The sequence below is a fragment of the Nycticebus coucang genome, chromosome 17 (assembly GCF_027406575.1).
Source record: "Nycticebus coucang isolate mNycCou1 chromosome 17, mNycCou1.pri, whole genome shotgun sequence".
In the NCBI taxonomy this organism is placed as follows: Eukaryota; Metazoa; Chordata; class Mammalia; order Primates; family Lorisidae; genus Nycticebus; species Nycticebus coucang.
In genome coordinates, this window is record NC_069796.1 from 74,034,202 (window position 1) to 74,050,228 (window position 16,027).

At 39.4% G+C, this 16,027-nt stretch overlaps 2 protein-coding genes across 3 annotated transcripts in view; one reads left to right on the top strand and one right to left on the bottom strand.

Moving 5' to 3' along the window:
* The first annotated feature begins 5,573 nt into the window (after positions 1-5,573).
* C17H5orf58 (chromosome 17 C5orf58 homolog) lies at positions 5,574-13,558 on the top strand. The gene is made up of 4 exons (XM_053566629.1): positions 5,574-5,666; positions 6,618-6,700; positions 7,450-7,543; positions 13,309-13,558. Exons 3-4 carry the CDS (start codon positions 7,450-7,452, stop codon positions 13,458-13,460), a joined length of 246 nt encoding a protein of 81 aa, XP_053422604.1. The 5' UTR covers positions 5,574-5,666; positions 6,618-6,700; the 3' UTR covers positions 13,461-13,558.
* Positions 13,559-15,097: 1,539 nt separating this feature from the next.
* The window catches only part of LCP2 (lymphocyte cytosolic protein 2), a 47,674-nt gene continuing 46,744 nt past the window's right edge, over positions 15,098-16,027 (bottom strand). For both annotated transcript variants that reach the window (XM_053566630.1, XM_053566631.1), the window contains one exon: positions 15,098-15,673. In XM_053566630.1, the coding sequence (XP_053422605.1) occupies positions 15,551-15,673 (123 nt within the window). In that variant the 3' untranslated portion in view covers positions 15,098-15,550. The remainder of the gene's footprint in view (positions 15,674-16,027) is intronic.

The following is a 16,027-nucleotide window of genomic DNA, read 5'->3' on the forward strand; positions in this document are numbered from 1 at the left end:
CTGAACCCTAAAGCATTATAAACAGCCAGCAAGAGAGGCTCAGAAGGAAACAAGTGTGAACCAGCCAGGGGCATGGATGTGCCGGGATGAAAGGGGGGCGAGAGACAGGGAGGCTGGTGCTGTGGGCCTCATGTAGCAGAGTCTGGAATTCGGCCTTTATTCCATGTACCATGGGAAACTATTGGAGGCTTTAAGCTGGGGAAGGACATGATCCAATTTACATTTTACAAAGCTCATCCTGCTGGGCACTGGGCGTGTAAAGTGGCTCACAGGGGCAAGAGTGGCAGGGGCAGACCTGGCAGGATGCTACGGCAAGCAACACAGAAAGGACCAGGGCAATAGCAGCAGAGATGGGAAGAGAGTTTCCAGCACAAAAATTTACATAAAAACATAAATATTTCAAAAATTGCATAACATCTCAGACCGCAGCCTTAGAATGCTATTGTGATGGCAGTGGCAGTAGAGACTAAAACCAAAACAGAACAGGCACAGGCCAGCGAATAGAAGAAATAAGACATAAATTAGAAAGAACTTGAAGCTGGAATGCCCATCTTTTTCCTCCCACCTCAGGGAAGGCAGCAATTTCTGTTTTCTGCTGTGCCAGGGGAGGCCTTCCACCCCCCAAATTTTCCTCTCTAATTAAGTAGGTGTTATTTATGGCTAAAATTATGTAAATATTTAAGGGGAAAAAATCCTCATCTGAATTCTGGCATCAGTACTCAAAATAAGTTTCAATGCAGCCATGCCTTGGGTACTGGTGGAAGATGTCCAATGAAACTCTAAGTCAGCGTTCCTCAAAGCGTGGTCCACAGACACGCCTAGGTTAACTCGGGAGGGAGAAGGTTAAAATGCATATTCAGCGAGGCTCGCCTTACATTTACTGAATCAGAGTGCTTGAGGTGGGCTCCAGAATCTGATTTCCACAAGCTTCCTGGGTAATTATTGTGCATTGTAAAGTCTGAGAAGCTCTGCTTCCAAGTGATCTCCGAGCTATGCTGAGAAATGCTCTGAGAGTTTAAAAGATAGAGATGGGGGTTGGGGTTAAAATTACAACTAGGGTAAATAAATAAACACAAAGAAATAAAATCATCCTTAGGTCTCATCATCCTTAATGTTAATAACCATCGTTAACATTTTGGAGCGTAATCTTCTAAATTTGCTTTTATGCACATTTTTTTCCATAACAAAAGGTGAGTACACACTTGCGTTTTGTTGGAATTGACTTCATGAACATAATATGTCTTTGGATAAAGAGGCTCATTCTTCACTGCATGGCTGGCTGACAAGGGCGCGACAGGGGAGCGAGGGGCAATGCCCAAAGGGAGACGACATCTCATCAGGATCTATGCCTTTAATAAACAGAGGCGGTATTGTTGGGGAATGGACAGCTGCTGACATGATGGAATTATAGAAACGTATTTAATTTTGGAACAGAGACAGGTATTCTCCGATTGGTGGATCCCTGGGAATACACATAACTTGTTTCATGCACATGCCTTGCATAAGAAGGCATCTTCTAAAAAGACAACACAAAGCATCTTCAAACAAAAAGGCATAGCAAGCAACTGTCAAAACACAGTGCCATGCTGAATACTGTCAGCTTCTGTCCATCTGCTTCCTCAAAAACTTAGCTTTGCTCTTTTATTCCAGGAGTGCTGAAGGAAGAGGAGCACCCAATTCCAGCGCAGTAAGTCTGTTTTAACATTCTGAACATCGCAGTGGAAAACTCTAACAGTCTCTTGTTTTCCATATCTGCTGAATCTACAAGGCTTCGCACTGTTGGCTTTTCTGTTTTCATGGTTGAAGTGTTTTGAATAGAAAGTTGCCAGGTTTAGCAAATGAAAATATAGGACATCTAGTTCAATTTGAATCTCAGATAAGCAACAAATAAATTTTGATTATGAGTGTTATAATACAACACTCAGGCCATGCTTATGCTAAAAAGTTATCTGTTGTTTTTCTAGAATTTATATTTAACTGGGTGTCCTGTATTTTATCTGGTAACCCCCTATTCAGAGGAAAATGTGGGTTCAGAACTGTAATTTCTTAATTAGAAGTAAAACCACTGCAGTTAAGCTAGAAGCAATGTGGATTTTCATTAATAGCATCTTTCTGCGTTTCAAAAATGTTTCCCATGGAGATAAAGAAAACGACTCTGTCTAACGTAACATCAACCACATGCAGAAGACAGCGGGCAAGGAAGCCAACCTTCACCTCACAGCATGGCGGCAGAAGTCTTCTGCTTGCGTCTTGCCTTCTCTGTGTGATTGGCAGTGGGGAGAGCGTTGGTTGTTTGGCTACACGGGAATTTCTCAATCTTTTGGATGCTGGTCATGCTCCTCAGGTAATGGTCCAGACACATGCTTGTGTTGCTACCGCCCAAATCTGTACCCACAGGGGTTGCATAAAGCCAGAAAGAAACACGACTTGATTCTTCTCTGTGATTGATTAAGGGCTTAATGATGATCTTTTCCTAGCAACAGTAGATTGAATCTATTCATGAGAAGTAATCAGCATTCTGGATGGCTGGATGGCCTTTAGATTCTATCAAAAGTTCTTTAAGTCCCATGACGAGGATCTTAGTGCACAGGTAGTAAGAGCAGTGACAGTTTCTGCAAACGCCTGACAGACCTTGAAATGGGGTCAGTGTGCTCGGGACAATCCGATACCCCATCCTAACCAGCCCCCATCCCCAACATTTAATTTTTAGAATCCTGGGTCTTTAAGCTATCTCCACCCACTTAATTTTAAAAATTGCTTCTCCTAAACACTGTATTTTCTCCTGCTGATATGTCCAAAGAGTTTCCAAAGATGCATGTGAAATCATACAGGTCTTAGATAAAGAAATTTTCACTTGTCTGCATCAAAATAAGGGTTGGGGGAAAGGATATGACCCATAAGCTTTTCGTTAAGCTAGTCTTATTCTGAAGAATATATATTCTGAAGAATATAACCTTCTTCCTTTTATTTTCTTCCTTCTTCTGTTTTGATGTTAAATTACCTTTGTTTGTGATGTCAGTTCTGTTTGCTTGGTTTTGTTAATGTCCTCAGTTCAGGAAGTAAGTGCTGCTGGGTCTTATGTTGGTGGCCCCGTATTTGCAGGCTACATATGCATTACTACATTTATGCTTAAGTTTAGTGATCTATGAAACCCAAAACATTTGGGAGCCATGATGTGCTTGTTTACTATTTCCAGAGAGGGTATATTGGTTTGCTAAGGCTGCCATAACAAAATGCCACAAACAGGGTGGCTTAAACAATAGAAATATTGGCAGGGCTGGTTTCTCCTGAGGCTTCTGTCCTTGGTTTGCAGATGGCCACCTTCTCACAGTATCCTCACACACTCTTTATTCTATGTACCTACATCCGTGGGGTCTCTTCAAAGGATACCAGTCAGATTAACACCCTCATTTTAACATAATCACTTCTTTAAAGACACCCATCTCCAAAATATAGTCACATTCTTTGGTACTGGAGATTCAGATTTCAACATATGAATATGAGAGTGACACAACTCAGCACATAGGGGATGGTATTCTGGTCTGGAAAACAGAAGAAAGAATAGAAGGACCCAGAGTCCTGCAGACAGGGTGTGATCTGGGTTCTGCCCTTTCGTGGCCTTCTACCCTTGAGCACTCAGCTTGAGCACTTCCTTTTACATATAACTGGGATACTAGCTACTTCAGATACCTGTCATAGCAAAGCTGTTTTAACATAATTTTTGATACACAATGGGTGTCCAAAGAATATTTGTTGCCTGATCTGCACCTCTTTTTACCCGTTACTTATCACTCAGAGAATTAAACAAAAACTGCTCAGCACACATTACAGAATCAAGACACTTGCAAATGTTCAAATTTAAAATGCTAAGTAGTGTTCACTTCAGCAGCACATGTACAAAAAATTGGAATGATACAGAGAAGATTCATATGGCCAAAAGTAAAAAATAAAATAAAATAAAATAAAATGTAACGTTACGGTAGTATTGACCAAGAGACTGCTGTGAGACTGCCGTGTTGGGTGGGTTAATTCTGGAAGACTGCCTCCAGGAAGTTTGAAAAGCACATAGAATTAAGATGTCTTTGACAGGGAAGGATTACCAGAAAGCATCAAATCCTGGATTCCATACAGTGTGGGACATGTCCCAGGAGTGATATGAGTGGTTTTTGATGTGGTACACAGACATTAAACAACATGTACTCACTCAGTGACAATCTTTTCTCTTTCACTCCTTCAACCATTCTGATTATATCAAGAAGAAAAGTCGTGGTTTGTGCTAGACTATCTTTAGTACTTATTCTACCATTTAATAAGAACCCATTTTACAAAAAAGATTAGGCTGCTGGATCATGGTGTCAGAGGTGAGCATATCTAGATTATTAAAAATGTGTCTTAGTTTCTTTCTTTATTTTTCCAGTTGTCTTCTGTTTATATTTTATTCCATTTATATTGGTGATATAAAGATTTTTAAGTAAACTTTAATTTTAAAAGGAAGTTAATTTAAAATCCAAAAGTAATAATAATACAGGTAGTACATGGTAACAGCAAAGCAATGATAACAGTGACCCAACCATGAATGAAATTTAAGAAATATTGGTTTATCCTCAACCCTCTCATAAGAAAATACATGAGGAAACTGAGACTCAGGAAAAGGTTTTCCAAGATCATGTAACTAGCTATCATCAGGACTGCAGCTCAGTTCTCCTCTGTCCCTTCTCACATAAGCAACTCTGCAGCAGATGACAAATCCTACAGTGTTGAGGTTAAAGTAACTGGATATAAAGTAACCAACAGACACTGTGATGTGAATTGTCAGGAAAACTATGGCTCAAAAAGCTGGTGCCCGGTACAGGGGAGGCATAGAGAAGGCATAGACTTATTGTGTAGCGCCTTATGCTGGAGGCCTGAGCTCCCCAATTGCCCTGGCCACCAACAAAAGTCTTTGGGCCATCCCCAGTGGTTGCAGCATCAGAGATTCCTCTTGGAAACAAGCAAAGGTGGCTTGAATTCCAGTTTTTCTACTTGGCAAAAACAAAACAAAACAAAACAAAAAACCCACTGTACCTGTCTCTTTACCCATCTGTAAATATTTATAGGGATGATAACAGCTAACATTTACGCTCCACTTATCATCTGCCAAGCACCTCCGATGCATTACCTCACTTAATCCTCACAGTAACACTGGAAGGTGGTTATCATCACCCCATATGAAAGGTGAGCGCATTTGCACTCAGAATGCTTCCGTTGCTTAGCTGCATCTCTAGAGGGCTAAACAAGAAATGGTATAGGCTTCATATCCAGGCAGCTTCAGTCTTGAGTCTGGCCTTAATCTCACCATGCAAATTAAATGCAGATGACTTCTGCAAAGTACCTAGAGCACTGCCTGGCATACAGGAGGTGAGAAACGTCAGCACCTCCAGGGCCCGCAGGGCAGCGGGAGTCACGTGCAGCCTGGCATCCAGAACCTTCTCCGTTCGCCCTTGGGCCTAACCTGGGACTACACCTCCCAGCATGCCCCGCGGCAAGCTGGCCAATCAGGACGCACGGCGTCACAGTCACAGCCCCGCCCACCTGCCCTGCAGCCATAAACTCAGTGACGGTTGGCCTCGCTGGTCTGGGTCTTGAGCGTTAACTGATTTTGAAGTTTCCTAATTTGGCTCCGGAGGGTGAGGACTGTTGGCGTCTCCGGGATGCCTGAGTTTGCGTCTTTAGCGGCCCAGCAGGGCGGTGAGGTGGGCTGGCCTGAGGGCCGGTGCCCTCAACCGGCCTAGGGCTCCCCGTGCCGTCGGTTGGGTCAAGAGGGGGCGGTCAGGAATGGTGGTTGTCCCTAGACCCAGGTCACTCTGAGCGCTTGTTAGGTCGTCCCAATCTGGTTTGGAAGGGTGAGGACTAACCTTTCAGATGCCTTGGGTGCCTTCTTCATCAGAAGACCCGGGGGTCCAAATCGGTGTCAGCTGGGCCGATGGGGGTAGGGGGCGACTTGGCCTTTGCGCTGGGAACTGCAGTAACAATAATCTTCCACGGGATTGAGGGGTGGAGCGGCGTCCTCTGGCTGGGCGATAGTGCTTTAGTGGCATCAGTGCCTTCAGCCTACAACATCTTGTCCTCTGATCCCTCACTCCTGCCCGCGACCCTGGTCGCCACTTCTCCCCTCCCTTTGAAGTGTCTAATGACCGACCTCTGCTTTCCCTGTGCAATCAACCTGGCCGGGCCCCCTGGAGCAGGCTTGACCTGGGTCCAGTCCAGCGTGTTGTGGACACTGCTGTGCCCTCTGACGCCACCATTCCACCCACTGGGCCCTCGGCGGGCCCTGGATTGCCAGACACCTGAGGCGTGGAGAGTCCGCTATCTTGGACATTTCGCTAATCATTTAATTTCTACTTCTGTTTTATTATATGGTTTAATTTTTGTATATTTATTCCTCATTTTCAAAGTTCTTTAATTCCACCCCTCTTCTGCTCCCCCCCTTTAAAAAATCATCTCTCTTTTGTCCTCAAATGTGAATCTTTAGGTTTGGCATGCCCAAGAAAGAGCTGATATTTCATTTTTAAGGGATGGGGGCTTAGAGGTAGATTCAAAGTGTATTTTATTCACTGATGTCTGGAAAACAAAATTAGTTCTTTTACAGTGTCTCTAAAGTGAGTGAAAGGATAAAATTCCTGCAGTCTGGGGAAAAGCAGAAGCAAGAATTGGCTTAAAGGTTAGTCAGTTTTCATTCTTGTGGACAAGTGGCCTGACCCACAACTGTCCACCTTTCACTCTGCTGGAATTGTGTGTGCTAATTGAGGTTTACTTTTTCAAGTCACTTTGAGAAATTTGAATGACTGAAGGTTAGTATCTAGTGACCCAGCTCTCCATGTATCTGTATCTGACAACTGCTTAACTACATGTACTGTGTATATATAACATAGTAATGGGCTAATTTATACCTTTCAGTTAACCAAAATTAAAATGTGTTAATTATCCTAATTTTACCCGAAGATAAAGTAGCCATTTTGTCATCCTCTCAGTTAATGACTTATAATCAAATCTTACTCTGAGTTTTCCGGTGTACTTAAATTATATGTGGACTCTGTCATTCACGAAGAAGTTAGAAATAGACACTGACTTACATAAACAAAATTAGAGAAGATCTTATAATTAATTACTAAACTGGTAGTTTATAAGTGGTGAGGTTTTTTGAAAAAGAGACCATTTCTGTTGTGAGCCACATCTTGTGTATTTGGTTTGATTAAAAAAAAAACCTTATGCTAAGAATTCTAGTTGGAACTTATGTAAAATTGATACCTTATGTTAGAATTCTAAGTATATATGTATAGTCTTAATTTCAACAATTATTTCACTTCCGAAATAACAGATTTTTCTTTTAGAAATACTGAAAATTTAAATATTTTTAAAGTGCACATAAATTCTTCTCATTTATATTTTTTGTTTCTCTTTTAAAATCAGATGTTTAAGAATAATGTTACTGAACATAAGCTAAATGTGGAAGCCATAATCAAAAACATTCACACAATTTCTTTGGAGTTGAAAAAGATGAAAGGTATGTATTGAATCACTACATTAAAATGTGTTGTTATAAAATAAATAGCAGAGCCAATTTGTGCTTCTACTGGGATATAACTGAATTTTGCCCACTAATTTGGACTTCTCATTTCTTAAAAAAGTTTGCATTGCAATATGAACTAGATCTCTAGAGATGAATTATGTTTGATCTGTAAGTTAGCAGACCTGGATTCTTATCTCTGACACTAACCAAGTTTATCATTTTGTCCAACTAATCTCTCTGAATTGACTTCCTTCCCTTAAACACACCATTATGGTGTAGTGTCACCTTCTACAAAATTCAGCTTCTTTATCCATGAATTCTTACTAAGCCCCTGAAGTTTATTCCTAATTAAAAAGTATAAATTTGATTCTATGATTTAGGCTTCTTCTTTTTTTTTTTTTTTTTTTTTGTAGAGACAGAGTCTCACTGTACCGCCCTCGGGTAGAGTGCCGTGGCGTCACACAGCTCACAGCAACCTCTAACTCTTAGGCTTAAGCGATTCTCTTGCCTCAGCCTCCCAAGAAGCTGGGACTACAGGCGCCCGCCACAACGCCCGGCTATTTTTTTGTTGCAGTTTGGCCGGGGCTGGGTTTGAACCCGCCACCCTCGGCATATGGGGCCGGTGCCCTACTCACTGAGCCACAGGCGCCGCCCTAGGCTTCTTCATTTTAAACAGAGTAGACATTAGTAGGCCATAATGTTTAGTCACTCACCTCACAGACATATTCTGTTATTTTGTTCTAGGCACATCATATTTCTGTGGTTGAATATTTCTAGGGTTAATCTATCCCTGTCCAAAGATTTCTTGTATTGGAAGACTTCCTATCTCATCAGTCAACCCATTCCATTTTAGACAATTCCTCTTTATGAACTAGCTGAAGTCTGTCCTCCTATTCATCTATGAGTCCTATTTCTAACCATGAAAATTACACTGAATATGTAGTTTTTCTTCTAACAACTCCTGGATATTTAAAGATAGCCTCTGTGTCTGTTATAAGGTCTTCAGCTATAAGTAACACAATAGCAACTTAACATGACTTATGCAATAAGGAATAAGAAGATCCAAGGTAGGATAGCCCTGAAGTTAATTTATAGGTTTAAAGATTTCATAAGGAACCAGGGTCTTTTTATTTTTCTGCTCTGTCACATTTCCTTTACCACTCCTCATGGTATTATCTTCAGAGGTAGCCAAATTCAGACACTGTCTTTGCTCTTGCCTCTGCCTGTGTCTCTTTATATAAGCCTTTTCCCAAATCCCTCCAGCACATTTGCCCTGTCCTTTCATTGGCTAGATTTGCATCACTTGCGAATGCCTACATCAGCCATGGCCAAGGGGACTGGGATTGCCAAGACCAGATTGGACCATTCAGGACTTACTGCTGGAGCTGGGGAGAGGAGTACCTCGAACAAAATCAAGTTGTACCATCAAGAAGAAGAGAGGAGTGACTATTAGTTAGGCACCAAATAGTGAGTGCCTGTCATGCTTTTCCACATGTTCATCCTAGGGCAGCATTTCCCAGACTTGGTTCTGTGAACCCTGCTGTCTGAAGAGGTGTCAGTAGATGGCATGTAATGAAACAGAGTCCATGTTCTCACAGTCAGATATGTCTGAGAAGTGTTTTGTGCTATATATTTCTCTCACAAATTCAGACTGCATATTAACAAAAGCTGTGCAGAGTCTCATGTAAAGAAATCTGATTAGCTTTGCTTAATCTAGCATTTCTCAAAACCTATCTCAATACTAAAGTGAAAACTCTCTTTCTAAAATGCCAATCTGCAGAAAACCCTTGTTGTCTCACCATGAAGTCCAAATCACCTAGAATGGACTAGATGACCTCTTAAGATCATACCCCTGCCTCCATCCAGTTCCTTAATCTTATTCTTGCACATTCTGTGTTCCAGCCATACTGAACCATTTGCTCTCTTTTGTATCAGTCCCTTAACATATACATCCTTCCGAAAACCCATTGCTAAACTCTACCTACACACCAGGTTCACTGCTTCTAATTTAGGTCACTATGAAAGTTTTGAAACAGACTAGGTTATGGTCCATTATTTCACTTCCAAGAAATACAGTAGATAGCATCCTTTCTGATTCACTTGTGCAAGTGTGAACTTGCTTGGCTTATTGGTATTGCTGAGAGGGCTTCGATTTTTGTTGTTGTTGTTTTTGTCCGCACAGATATATAGTAGTTAAGGTCACTTAACATTAGAAAACTATTTTTTAGGACAGTGTGTTATCCCTGCTACCCTCTCCTGTGAATTATCACACTATTTTAGAATTGCATACTTGCTTACTTTTCCTATCCCTACTCAACTGTAAGCTTCTTGAGGGTATTCCAGCACTTAACACAGTGCCTTGATAAATTCTTAGAAAATGTTTATTAAATGAATAAATGTTTCTGGATGCTTGAACCCATTTAAATAATTAGAGAAACTTTAGATTCCTGCCACACTTGATGGTCTAATTATTCTAGTTTGGGGAGTATTCTTTAATGAAGTAAAACAGAAATAATAAATAGGACAGGTGTTCCTGAGACATGTGGGTAGATTAGGCATTTAGAATATGAGGCACCTATCAAACTAAACTAGGAGGATAGACTTCTGGTAAACATACGGGACTAACTGAACATTCCATATTCTCTCCTTCTGCCAAATAATGTCAGCAACTAACACAGTTACCATAATCCAGGCACTCATCTAAGAGCTCTACATAAATGAACTCATTCAATTACTATAACAACTCTGTGAGGCAGAAAACTATTAATATTCACATTTACAGATGTGAAAAGAGAGATTAACTTTCTCAAGATCAAGCAACTAGCTAGTGGTAAGCATGAGAATTAAATTACAGTGATTGTAAAGAGACAAAATCCACAAGGTACAGAGTTCCCAAGAAGAGATAACAAAGCAGAAAGCCAAATGGAAGCAAATAGACAAGTCTGAACCCTAAAGTCCAAAAATCTGAACCCTAACCTACATGGGTAAAGCCAACAAATAGCCCCTATGGCTCAAGACATTAATGGCACTAGAGTGCTCTGGAAGTGGTGGTAAAGTGGGCCTAATAACAGGAGGACTAGTGGGTGTCCAACCTACAGCTCGAGGGCCACATGCAGATTATTTGAGGACTGTTTTGCTTATCTTTGGTGTTGGGTATTGTGAAAAGCATGCACGGACCTTTTTTGGCTCTTCAGATTTCATTAGTGTTTGTGTATTCATTGTGTGACCCAAGACAACTTTTACTCTTCCAATGTAAAAGTGGCAAAAAAGAAAATAGCTTGGATACCCCTGGAAAGAGCCATAGATCCCTGAGGTCTCTTTGCCCACCAGAGAGCTGAGCAGCTATCCTTTTCTGTGATGGAAGACTTAATAAGATTAACAGAAGGGATCTCTGGCCTGGAGCCACTAGCTACAAGTTGAGGGAGAGGACTGTACTGAAAAAAACAAGGACATTAAAACAATGTTTACGTACTGAGTGATAACAACTCTGGCTTTTTTTCCACATATGGCTACCAAAATACTGGTTGCCAGATTTATACCCCTAAGTAGATTTTTCTTTCAGGAATCTTGTAAGCCTAAGAGAAGACTTAAAAATACTTATAGCTGAGGATCCCCCAATAAAACAACACAGTATTGACTACCATGGGCATAGAGCCTCCAATTGTCTTTTTAGTGTCACAGTCTTAAATATAACACAACAAATATTTGAGGAATGCATATAATATGAAAAGACAGAAAAATGGATTCAGTCAATGAGGAAGAAACAAATAATGGAAACTTCAAGAAATTACCAGTAATATCCACAGAGATAAAGAGAAGATGTCATATGTTTGAAAAAGGAATAGGAGACTGTGAACAATGTATTTAGAGAGCAAGAGGGAGCTCTTGGAAATTACAAGTGTGATAGTAGAAATGAAAAACTCAAGGGTTAAAAGATAAAGTGAAAAAATGCCTCTAGAGTGCAGAGCAAAACAACAGAGATAGAAAATGTTGGGGATGGGGAGATTATAAGTGAGAGAAGTCCAACATTCAGTAAATATGAGTGTTAGAAAGAGGGGACCCAGAGGACTTGATTAAAGAAATAATGTGAGAAAATTTCCCAGAGCTGAAGGACACGGTTTTCTACGATGAAAGAGCCCAAAACAGTGGATAAAATTAGACCCATAACAAGTGACAATATTGTGAAATTTCAGAATGTTGTGAGAAGAAAAAGATCTGCAAAGCTTCTGAAGAGAAAACAAAGATTATGAATTGAAATTGTGAAAATTCTCAGTAGCAAAACTGGAAGCTAGAAGACAATGCAGCAATGCCTTTGGAAGTCTGAAGAAATGTCATTTCCAACCTAGGTTTCTATAGCAGTCAACCTACTAATTGAGCCTTTTAGTGAAGAGAGGGAAATTTTCAGACATAATTTTACTCTCTCAGGAAGTTACCAACAGCTTATTATACCAACCAAGGAAGCAGATCAGAAAGAGAGGTGAGGGGAGACGTTCAGTGATAGAATAGCTGAGGCTTTAACTGTACCAAGAGATTTTTCAACTGGGGGACATTTTTGATATGTTCTGACAACCAAAGAATGGGGGCAAACCAGCTATTAACTGTGGTTGGGGGTAGCTTGGGGAAAATGTCATGCAAAGAGACTCTGCTATGAAGAGCATTTATATAATTAACATTCAAATGTTAAATATTGAGCTAGCAAAAATTTTACAAAGACGTGGCCAACACATAAGAACGTTTTGTAAATATTTTGTGACATTTTGTAATGAATATATTGTAAATAAAAGTACAGTTAGCTACAATTTCTCGTTTTCTCTATGGCCAATTTCTGGGGGAGCTTTGGGACACCCTATATGTTGGAGAAGTAGTGGGTGAGTGAAAGAGTTGTAGCTTACTCTTCTGTTGCCAGAAGCAAATAATACCAAAGATTGAAATAAAATCAAATAGGCATGTCATTTAGAGATATGGAGATAAATACCACCCCCCTCAAAAAACCCCATAGGTATACATGAAACAACAACAAAACCAAGAAAAACAAAGTGAGCTAAAACAGGTTGAAAGTGCCTCTAGCAGGGGTCCTCAAACTACGGCCCGCGGGCCACATGAGGCAGTGTGATTGTATTTGTTCCCGTTTTGTTTTTTTACTTCAAAATAAAATATGTGCAGTGTGCATAGGAATTTGTTCATAGTTTTTTTTTTGTTTTTTTTTTTTTTAAAACAATAGTCCGGCCCTCCAGCGGTCTGAGGGACAGTGAACTGGCCCCCTGTTTAAAAAGTGTCAAACGGTCTATGAAACCAGTGTATGGTGCCCCATGATCACATTAATGTACACAGCTATGATTTAATAAAATAAATAAATAAAATATATATTAAAAAATTTAAAAACTAAAAAAAAAATAAAAAGTTTGAGGATGCCTGCTAGGAATTTCAATTTTTTATAACATGCCTTCTAGACCTATCTGATTTTATATACTATGTCCATGTATAACTTTGATAAAAATAAGGTTAAACGTTATTATTTGCATAAATCAAGTTTAGTAAGATAGCTGAGTAAATTGAACTAAAGAGCCCTTCTAGTATAATAAATGTTTGTCACTAATTTTATAGTACATAAATCTGATTTTATGTCAAAATGGGGTACATTTAAGTTGTGGTTTGATCAATAATCACTTGAAAAAACCTACGAACTAGGAGATAGCTACTTAGAGACATAATAATTGTTTATGACATATGTGCTACAATAGAATTTGTGTCTTACACAGAGCACGCCCAGTTACTGCTTTGTGATCTTACTCTACATTTCAGTCATCCTCCAAAGACAGAGGACTTAACAGAAACGGAAGGAAACAAGCCCCTCTATGAAGAGTCCAAAATCTCAGATGTATCCCTTGCTTCTAACAGGTTTTTTATCTGATTTCTTTTTTGTTTGTTGTGAATTTGTTTGTATTGTTGTATTAACAAATATATGGGAGAATTGAATTTACTAATGTGTTTACTATGATTAAAAACAAAATAAAAATAATATAGAGTTGTAAATATTTCACGTTCTCGAGGGCTGTTGTATTGTGGTTTTAGTGCTCCTACCAAATGGTTGCTTTGGAATCTACCATGTCCCTCGTGTTAGGTATTTTGAACATGAAGGGTAGAATACCATGAAGGAAGACCCAAGCTGAGCTCATTCTGTAACAGAACTCATGGTATCTGCTCTGTCTTGTCCTCACGGCCCAGCAGCCAGCTCAGTGTTTAACACAGAAAAGGCACTAAATATTTTTTGAATATCCTGTTGAATAAACGCATAAGTGAATGGAGGTTTTCCAGCCTTAGAACTCCCAAGTTTTGGGCCCTAAATTGAGAACTTCTGGTTATAAAGATGAGGTCTTGCAAAACAAGATTTTTATCAGTTAAAACTCTACTTCTCTCATACTTCTTACCTTAGCAGATCTTTAGTTTTAACTTGGTGACTTCTTAGATCCCTTCCAATGCTCCTTTGATTAGCTCATGGAAATGAAGATGCAAGATACTCTTTTCCATTCGAAAAACTTGTGGATTAATCAGAGAAGCCAAAAATTTGTGTTGTTAATAAAATTGTGCAATAATAACCAAGGTCCAAAGGGAAAAACTTGAAGAACAACCGATAGTCATTGTTCTGCTGAATGCCAGGTTTTTATCTGGCTAAATGCCTATTTTTTTTTTTTGAGACAGTCTCACTTTGTCACCCTAGGTATAGTGCCATGGCATGGTAGCTCACAGCAGCCTTATTCTCTTGGATTCAAGGGATTATCTTAGGTGGCTGAGAATATTATCTGTGGTGCCTGCCACAACCCCCCAGCTATTTTTTAAGAAAGGGGGTCTTACTCTTGCTCAGGCTGGTCTCGAACTCCTGAGCTCAGGCGATCCACCCGTCTCAGCCTTCTAGAGTGCTAGGATTACGGGCATGAACCACCATTCCAGCTAATGCCTACTTATTTTCGTTAAGCGCAATTATAAATTGAAGGAAAAAATTGAATTGCCTTGAAGGATATATATTGGGCCTATTTGGGAAGGATGGGGAAAGGGGGCTTTATGACGGAGCTATCAGAGATAACAAGAAATAGGAGAACTGTATCTAATAGGAAAGTCTGTATATCAGCATTGTTCCTTCATCTTCCCAGGAAACCTTTTAATACGATGCCTTTAGAGTTGGGAGGAGGATAAAAGAAGGTGGAGGGGATGTGGGATGGGAAGTGCCAATTAAACCCAGGTGTATTAATTAAATCTGGGGGTAAACCCAGGTAACACCAAAGCTCATCTCTAAATTTAAAATGTTTTCTTTTGGTATTCAGAGTTTAAATTTGCTTTAAGATAAAAACATAATAGTATGGTCTAAAGGATAAAGTCAATGAAGTTGTTTTAGGAGCCAAAAGGTAAAGCAAAAGATAATTTTAATCCCAGAAGTTATCTCAACATGCATTTATCTTTTCATTAAAAAGTACATATAAATCAAAAAAAAAAAAAAAAAGTACATATAAATCCCCCCAACAAAAAACACCAAATGAGAAGGAATTAAATTATATTTTTGAGGCCTCTTAAATTATTGCTGAGAAAATGAATTTTAGTAATTTTTAAATTACATGTATAAAACTTATGATGCTTCTGACAAGATGTTTGGCTATAAAAACTATCAGTTTTATGTGATACCAATAACTATTACTGTATCAGTGTTTTTAAACTTGCCCCAAATTATTTATGTAGCTATATAAAATGAACTATTACAGTGCACTACTAGACCTTAAGTATGGCCATTGTTACTCATGCACTTTACTAACACTGAAGAAGAATAAATAAATTATGGGATTTTTTGACAGTCTTCATTTCAAATACTTTTTATAAAGGACAAGAACAAAACTCTTGTGTTCCTGATGAGGGGTCCAATTCAGTACTAAGTGTTTATCCATTGACCAAAGTTCATTGATCGTCCAAGTTGGAAACAGAAGCAGGAGGAAGGCCAGTTTGCTTGGCTAACTTCTACAGGTACCCTGCAGCATGCGTTAAGGTGCACTGGTATCTGGAACCTCGGTTCTTCCCATCAATTAGCAGAAGCGGCATTTTCCTGAAGTAGTCAATAATATCTGACACAGACAAAAAGTCCTGAAAGAGTCAAAATACAGAGATAAGGCAACATTGGAATGGATAACATGATTTTTACTCTTAACTTTGTTATCTGCATAATATATCCTACCTATTGAAATTATCACAACTGTGGGAAAAATATGTAAAATGTGGAAAATAGTTCAATGATTTCTGCTATAGAACTTTGGGGGAAAAATATCCTCACAGACATTCAACAAACATGGGTAAAAGATTAAAACTGTGTGCATGTGTGGCTGTGACACAGTGTGTAATATATATTTTTTAAACTTCACAGAGGGGGTCATTTACCCTAAATGTTTTAATTACAATACCCTTGCCTTCAGGTTGAGTTCTTTAGTTTTGGTTTCTGGA

Bases quoted from the DNA above. Each gene is read 5' to 3' on its own strand.
- C17H5orf58 (XM_053566629.1), top strand. From the start codon at position 7,450: ATGTTTAAGAATAATGTTACTGAACATAAGCTAAATGTGGAAGCCATA. The intron at 7,544-13,308 runs GTATGTATTGAA...TGTCTTACACAG, and splicing joins GGAGTTGAAAAAGATGAAAG to AGCACGCCCAGTTACTGCTT.